We start from the raw sequence: 8800 nt of genomic DNA, 5'->3' as shown, positions 1-8800 counted from the left end.
GAGTATGACACTGGAATAATGTTATTGGGTTTTATTCTAATGTTGGGCATTATATGTTGCTTGTTTATTTGTTTTTTAGCTTTTTAAATCTCATAATCTCTTGTGCTTAAACATTTGCAAAGTACTCTTCCTTAATCTGAAGCAATTAGTTCCACGTGGGCCACTCCTATTTAAGGGAAACCTACCCTCACTGCAGTGCTCAGTCTTGGGTTTCTCTTATCAGAGTGCCACACAAGCCTGGCTGGTAATATGGTAAAGCCCCACGAGTTTCGGTCCTGTATCTCCCCTTCTCTCTCTCTTTATCTCCTAGTACACATATATATATATATATATATTAAAACAAGGGCTGGTAAGTGTTTTAGATTTACTGGTGCATAAAAGGAAGTTAAGGGGAGGTATACTGTAAGTACCAGGTAAATACACTTTAAAATGCAGAAGGCACACCATAAAATGCATGAAGATGCACTGTAAGGGTCAGTAAATACATGTTAAGATGCAAGTTGTAAAAAGTGTTACCAACATTCCTCTTTTTTTTTTGGGGCAGCTGCTGAACGATCCAGACCTGTGTTTTCAGGTGGAGGAGTCCTCATCAAGTGCAGATATGAGACACGATACACATCAAACAAAAAGTTTTTCTGTATGAGTTCAGGTTCAAACTGTGCTGACCAAATCAAGACAGGAGTTAAAAATGTGTGGGTGAATTCAGGAAGATTCTCAGTGTTTGATAACACCAGTGCTGCAGTTTTCTGGGTGAAGATGAGAGACCTCACTGTAGAAGATTCTGGAACATATCAGTGTGCACTGGATGTTACTCAGAGTCTGGACCGCTACACGCCTGTGGAACTGAATGTAGAGGAAGGTGAGTGTCTCAATTTCTGTGATCCAAAAATTATTATTCAACACTTGAATATTATTATTTTATGACCTCATAAACCCTGATGTTTATGAGGCTGAATAGTGTCAAATGTAATTGTTGTATTAATGTCTGCTTATCAGACAGACAGATCCAATGTTTGGAAAGAGCATCAGTGTGACTGGCCGTGCTGGAGGAAGTGTAAATATCAGCTGTAAATACCCACAATCCCTCAGGAGTTACCCCAAATTTCTCTGCAGAAGAATGGGCCATGGTGGCTGTGTTTATAAAACACCAGTTAAAGAAAGTGGAGAATGGATAAATCAGGGAAAATACTCACTGCATGATGACAGAGTAAAGAACACCCTCAGTGTGATCATCAGTGATGTGAGAGAGGAAGACTCTGGTGAATTCTGGTGTGGAGCTGAACTGGACTGGGAATCTGATGATGGATACAAGCTCTACATCACACACATCAGCCTCACAGTGACTGGTGAGTAGAGGACATTTTGAATTGACTTGTAAATGTTCAAACACTTTCTGTTGAGATTTTTGATGATGTAGAACCAATATATGTACAATAATATAAGCAAAGATATTTTCAATGAACAGCACAAACTGAGAGCTCTGGTTCTCTGTTACAGGTTAAATTGGGTGAGGCAAGGCAAGATTATTTATAGATCACTTAACACAGACAAGGGTAATTCAATCTGTGATCTGCAGACTGATTCACTTTCAAAAGAAAGTAAAAACAATTAAATTAAGAATAAGATCTAAAACTATAAAGAAGCATAGGAAATAAAAGAAAATATGTAAAAGGCATTAAACTTACATTTGGAAGTAAAAAAAAAACAATTAAAATAATTCAAACAATTGAAATGATACAATAAATGTAAAAAACAGTAAAATGCTGTTCTAGAATAAAAAAAAAAACGAGGAGTATTTTAAACTCAGGGCTATTCTAATGTTTTCAGTCTGCTTGGCTCACATCTCAGTAGCAGATCTTATAAATACACTGGTCCTACACCTTTAAGACATTTATAACCAGTAACAACACCTTAAAGTCTATTTTGTAACAGACTGGTATCCAGTGTAAGGATTTAAGAACAGGGGTGTCCCATCCAGTTAGTGACATGTTCAAGGCATTTACACAATGAGTCAACTGAACCAGTGTCATTTGGACAGCCAAATAAATCTGAGTATCATCTGCATAGCTGTGATTGGACAACCAATAGTCTTGTAGAATCTGGCCAAGAGGAAGCATGTATAGATTAAATAGAAGTGGACCAAGTATAGAACCCTGGGGGACACCACAGATCACTGACACACCCTCAGAACTATTATTTTCTATTTCTACAAAGTAGTTCCTGCCTTGCAGGTATGACCTGAACCAAGGCTGGGTTTACGTGAACTGACACGGGGAGAACACACAACACTTCTCATAGACAGTCACCTGGAGCGGGACTTGATCCCAAAACCTCCAGGTCCCTGGAGCTGTGTGACTGTGACACCACCTGCTGCACCACCGTGCCACCTGTAGCTGTGCAGTCTTTTATTATCCTTGACACAAACTCATTTGCCTGTGATGTGTAGTGAGGCCCACATATCGAACACACAGCAGTGATCTGACAAAGCCACATTCTTCACAGAGGCTGATGTGCTGAGACCCTTTGAGATAACTACATCCAGAGTGTGACCATGACTGTGTAAACCCCTGTAACATGCTGTAAAAGACCGAAAGAGTCCAATATAGCACATAGTTCTATGGTAAGACTGTCATTATACAGTGGGTACAGAAATATTCAAACCCTGTTAAATTTTTCACTCTTTGTTTCATTGCAGCTATTTGCTAAAATAAGAAATGTTCATTTTGTTCTCATTAATGTACACTCACCACCCCATCCTGACAGAAAAAAAGTGTAGAATTTTTTGCAAATTTATTAAAAAAGAAAAACTGAGATTTCACATGATCACAAGTATTCAGACCCTTTGCTCAGTATTGAGTAGAAGCACCATTTTGAGCTACTAAAGCCATGAGTCTTCTTGGGAATGATGCAACAAGTTTTTCACACCTGGATTTGGGGATCCTCTGCCATTCTTTCTTTCTTTCAGATCCTCTCCAGTTCTATCAGGTTGGAGGGTAAGCATTGGTGGACAGCCATTTTCAGGTCTCTCCAGAGATGCTCAATTGGGTTTAGGTCAGGGCTCTGGCTGAGCCAGTCAAGAATGGTCACAGAGTTGTTCCAAAGCCACTCCTTTGTTATTTTAGCTGTGTGCTTAGGGTCATTGTCTTGTTGGAAGGAGAAGCTTCGGCCCAGTCCGAGGATGTCTCTGTACTTGGCCGCATTCATCGTTCCTTCAAATGCTCTCCCTGCAGCTGAAAAACACCCCCATAGCATGTTTCACTGTTGGGATTGTATTGGGGCTGATGAGCAGTGTCTGGTTTTCTCCACACATACCGCTTAGAATTAACACCAAAAAGTTCAATCTTTGTCTCATCAGACCAGAGAATCTTATTTCTCATAGTCTGGGAGGCCGCCATGTGTTTTTTGGCAAACTTTATGTGGGCTTTCTTATGTCTTGCCACTCTGCCATAAAGCCTCGATTGGTGGAGGGCTGCAGTGACAGCTGACTTTGTGGAACTTTCTCCCATCTCCCTAGTGCTTCTCTGGAGCTCAGCCACAGTGATCTTTGAGTTCTTCTTTACCTCTCTCACCAAGACTCTTCTCCCATGAAGGGACCAGGTCTAGGAAGAGTTCTTGTTGCCCAAACTTCCTCCATTTAAGGTCAGTTGTATAGTTGTATACAGATATGTTGTATATAATAACTTTAATCAGGAGAAAGGCTTGTTCTGGTTTGTCTTAGTTTTCTCCTAGTGTGCTAGAAGAGTGGTTGATTCTGTTCTATAACTTAAGAAGTGAAAATTAAATATATCATACCATCATGTGCTGTTGTTGTTTTTGTAGCTTGGGAATCTGGACGACAAGGATCTCTCTCTATTTTCACGTTGTGGCCTGACCTACACCAGGTTATAAAAGTAAGTAGAACTAGGACAAACGACTTATCAGCAATCTAAATTCTCAGTGGAGATAAGGTCATTAAAAGGTATGTGTGAACAAAAGGAATGTACTTACCTGGAAATCTTTCTAGTGAGGGGTCCGGTGGGTCTGGGTGAGTTGGTGCCAGTGGGAAAGAATGGTAATCTTACACTGTTGGGAGGATCCACCAAAGAGGGATGGGGTGGGGATCTCTCACCTCCTGCAGGGCCACAAAAAGGAGAAATAATAATATTAATGAAAATATACTTATCCATAATGTGATTTGATTGTGTAAATAGCAACTCAACACCTTTCAGTAGAGTTAGTTTAAGAGCTGCACAATGAAAAGGGTCTGCAGTTTGCTGTGAAGACAGTGATGTGAATGGTGAGACAGGAGACAGTCTAATTGTGGACAGCTGTAGTATGGTAGCTCCGGTTTCCTCCCACAGTCCAAAAAAAAAAAAAAACACATTGGTAGGTGGATTGGCGACTCAAAAGTGTCCGTAGGTGTGAGTGAATGTGTGTGTCTGTCTGTGTTGCCCTGTGAAGGACTGGCGCCCCCTCCAGGGTGTATTCCAGCCTTGCGCCCAATGATTCCAGGTAGGGTCTGGACCCACTGTGACCCTGAACTGGATAAGAGGTTACAGATAATGAATGAATGAATGAATGTAGTATGGTATATTCAGAGTAGTTTTGACATTTCACCTCCATTCATCTGAGCTGGTCATAAGTGTGAGTTTATGCAGACATGCTAACTTTAACAGCATGATGGAGAGACAGATAAGAGATTAGTGTGAATAAGGAACACAAAAGAAATTGTGAATGGTTAGTAACCCTCATAGTCTGAGAAGTGACGTGAGCAGAAAGCAGAAGCGACAAAGTACAGAACAAGATCCACAGAGTTTCAGACACAGAGTCCAGCATGTGGCCACTCATACTCCTCCTGTACAGCTGCTTTCCAGGTGAGTTTAATACTGCTCACTTACCATCAATACACCAAATACTACAATTCATTTACCAACACCACCGACTACTACTGTTACTGCTTCTCATTTACAACTGTGACTTCTACAACAGTAGATTCAGTTTATTGTTCAGTAAACAATTTGTTTTCGGGGTTTATCATTTGTATGAAAGAATTCCCTTCATTAGTTTCAAGTGTATAACCTTAAACTAGTGCATTTGTCATTGCCCTGGTAACCACCATGTGACCAGTGTCAGGATGTAGTGTTGTACATGTGACAGATTTACATAATCTGATATAAATGATCAGTCCAGAGTAGATTTTAAAAGGGAGTATGTAGAATATTTACTTATTGTTAAAAGAGTGAACACATAAATTACATTGTGTACAAAATTCTAAACATTTTCTTCTAGCAGTAATTTCTGGCCTAAATCTCATTTCGCTAGTACAAACAACACCCACAACAGCTGAAAAGGGGAGGTGAACACTAAATACAACAACAAACATCTCAGAGCTTGTTTATTGTTGTACGTCCTGTTGTTATTAGTATTGTGTTTCCTTGTTATTCACATTATTTTGTTTGGTTTGTTCTAGTCTTGTATCTTGTTTATATTTCTGTTCATTAAAAATGCATCTCTGACTCTGTTCCACTTCCTTTGGCCACACAATTTAACACAAAGTAAAAAAAGAGATTATTATTTACAGTAATATTAATATTTCTCTGAACATGGCTGTGTGCACAGTGTAATACATATTCCCAGGGAGCTCCATGCTCCTTAATGTGTGTAAATCAGCCACTGTTCTCTTTGCAGTTGTGTGTGTGATGTTTGAGGGTCACGCTCTTCCCAGGTCCACATTGGTGCAGGTGGAGAGAAGGTTCCCACTCCTGGGGGATGCTCTCCCTTTCGTGGGTGCTGTTCTTTGCTCTGTATTTCACACACATGCCTGCTCTTTGTGTGACTGGTTTTCAAATGTGCCTTTATTAAAAGTATTGTAAAAGTATCCTGAATACATTACTCTTTATGCACTGTGATGCACTAATGCATTAATTAACACATTTTAAACAATATATTCATTGCCTTCAAAGTTCGGCAAATATCTTTGAATAATTTCTAGATATGGTTCAGGGATATGGTTTAATTAATATTAAAGGGGTGTGTATTTTACCCCTTGTTATTGGCTGATACTTGGGACTGTTAAAGTCATGTGGGGGGTAGCTGTGACTCAGGGCTTAGCTCTTCCTCTAGGAGCTGCTCAAGTTAAACCTCCACATGAAGATGAGCTTTGGGGGATTTGGATGTTTCACTGTGTGTTTGGCTCATGTTTATTGTTGTGGGTTGTGTTTTACAGCTGGAGTCAATGCTGTTAGAACTGTAATTTGACTCAGAGGACACTCAGTTCAGATTCACTGTCCCTATGAGTCTGGATGTGAATCCTACACCAAGTATCTCTACAGAGGGGAATGTTCTACTTTTCCTTTTAGTACTAAAGACATTCCTGTTGATTCTCGATCTATTAACTGTAGTTTATTTTCAATGTTGTGAAAATGATGATGAACACCATTGTTACACTGTAAATAAAAATGTTTATTACAATGAAAAACAGCATCTAAACAAGCACCAATGGACTGCTTGTTGAGAGGAATTCAGCCAATGTACCTCTGGCATTCAACTCCCATCCTCAGCTTTTATAAGTTATTTTGTGTCTATACAAGGTAAATGGTCTTGTGTACATTATCTCCTACTCTGGTACTGAGCTTCCTGTCCCCTTACGTTAAGGGAAAGGAGCTTACCATTTTCAAGCGGACATAACTCAGAACAGTAAAACACTGCCTAGTGCTGCACTTAATATCATTTGTGCATATAATACATTTCATTAACATTTTTTAAACATCATACAGTTCCCTGAAGAGAATGTGAAATTATGTTCATTTACAAAATCAAAAACAAAAAACAAGGGGTGCCCACACTTTACTGCCCTCATGACAACTGCCCTCTAAATCATAAAAAAAGTGAAATGTTATCTATCAACAGACCAAGATCAAGCTGCAGAAACAACAGCATCAAGCATAACTCCACAGACCAGCACAAGAACCAGCACCACAACCACTTCCAAGAAGACAGCACCAGGTACAGTACTCTGTTCTCACACTCCATTGTGATCTGTGTATTTGTACCTGTGTGTTTTCCAGAGCTAATTGAGGACAGATGCACTCATGTTGCTCAGTCACCACCAGGGGGAGCTGTCTATGAAAGTGTCCCATCCAGAGAGAAGCTCCAGTGCTTCTGCGTGTGATGTGTCTTCTGTTGTTTTCCCGGGTCCCTGCTCCATCTGGAGAGATAACACAGTGTGTTTAATGTGTAGGAGCTCCTCTGTTAGAGAAGAGTGAATGTTTGCTGCTTCATAATCTAGACACAGAGCACTTGGTGTTAATGTTTAATTGTCTCTGGTGTCTACTGTAAACTCTGATCTAAGATGGAGGCTCAGACCCAGATCTGTTGTATATAATAACTCTTATCAGGAGAAAGGCTTGTTCTGCTTTGTCTTAGTTTTCTCCTGGTGTGTCTGAAGAGGGGTTGATTCTGTTCTGTATCTTAAAAGCTGAAAATAAAATATATTATACCCTCAGATGTTGTGGTTGTCTTTGTAGTCTGGGAATCTGGACAGCATGGATCTCTCTGTACTTTCACATTGTAGTCCAACCATTATAAAAACCTGTGGAACTGGCCTAAGACAGAGTGACCTCTCACCAACCTAAATCCTCACTGGAGATAAGGTCATTAAAAGGTACACTATAGTGCTAAAATTATTCAGTCATCCTTTCAAAATCATTGAATTCAGGCTGTAGTGTAACCTATATATATTTTTATAATTTGTTTTATAGCCTTGACCTTATTCAAACTCCTCCAATCTCTGATATTTGACTTAATGATATTAATTAAAATTTATAATTGGCTTAGGCAATTAAAACATTAATAATTAGTTTGAGAATGAATAATAATCACGCTAAATGAGTACGTCAGGATTTTCAGGAAAATAATGAACAAATTGCAAACACTGTAATTTCAAATAATGAGAGTTTTATTAATAAAGAGAAGATATTTAATTAACATAGCGTAGCCTTATAATCTCACGGTATCACAGCAGGGACAACCGATTTTGACCTTAAGGCGGGCTAGGCGCTACTGTCTTGTGATTAAATTGTTACTAACTAAGGTTAATAAAGGGTCAATTATAAAGAAGGGTTTACTTTAGACATTAGCTCCTGAAAAAGGTTTGAGATACGCTAGCTTACTCGTTCGCCGTTTCACCGAGCCGTCGCGTCCTGCTGTTTAATCTCCGTGCTCTGGGGTTGTTCTCGTCGTTCCCACGTGGTGAGAGGCAGGCCCGCTTATGGAGGAGATCTCTTTCGGTTGAGTTGAAAACTTTCGGCTTCAAGCTGAGCTGCGTCGATCAAGATTTCCCCTCTTTGGAGTTTCGCAGTCGTGGCTGGTTTTCCACCGGAGCGGAGCGGCTTTCTCCGAGTATTAGCTCTTCTCGTTGTTCAGTTTTCCAGGAGTAATGTCTTCAGGAATCAGCTTATAACGTTAATATATCTGCTATCGACTAATCAAAAGGTTGATATCTTATTCTGGCCGCAAATAAGTTTCACCCGCTTTGATCACTCGTGAGATCACACTTCGATGGGTAATAAGACATAAACAAGATTAAAAGAAAAGAAGATATTCAAATTACTCGACGTATTAGTAAAACTTCATACTCTTAGCTAATTTCGAGACGTCTCTCGTAAGCTTTCAATGAAGTCTCTGAGGTTTTCCTTTGTTTCGTTGTCGGCGTGGAGACGAGAGCGTTTCTTTGTTGTTTCAAAGTTTCTCGGATCTCCTCGTTGTTGTTGTCGTCGGCGTCCTCTCATTTCCGCTTTCTTTCGTGGTTCGTTACTTCTGT

General features: G+C 39.8%; 1 protein-coding gene across 1 annotated transcript; it reads left to right on the top strand.

Annotated features, from left to right (window-relative positions):
• Window positions 1–695: 695 nt before the first annotated feature.
• LOC136677414 (CMRF35-like molecule 8) lies at window positions 696–7150 on the top strand. The gene is made up of 4 exons (XM_066654937.1): window positions 696–909; window positions 1013–1346; window positions 6916–6984; window positions 7047–7150. Exons 1-4 carry the CDS (start codon window positions 757–759, stop codon window positions 7148–7150), a joined length of 660 nt encoding a protein of 219 aa, XP_066511034.1. The 5' UTR covers window positions 696–756.
• Window positions 7151–8800: the final 1650 nt, after the last annotated feature.

This window comes from Hoplias malabaricus, chromosome 2, assembly GCF_029633855.1.
Source record: "Hoplias malabaricus isolate fHopMal1 chromosome 2, fHopMal1.hap1, whole genome shotgun sequence".
Classification (NCBI taxonomy): domain Eukaryota; kingdom Metazoa; phylum Chordata; class Actinopteri; order Characiformes; family Erythrinidae; genus Hoplias; species Hoplias malabaricus.
This window is presented reverse-complemented; position numbering and strand designations above follow the sequence as displayed.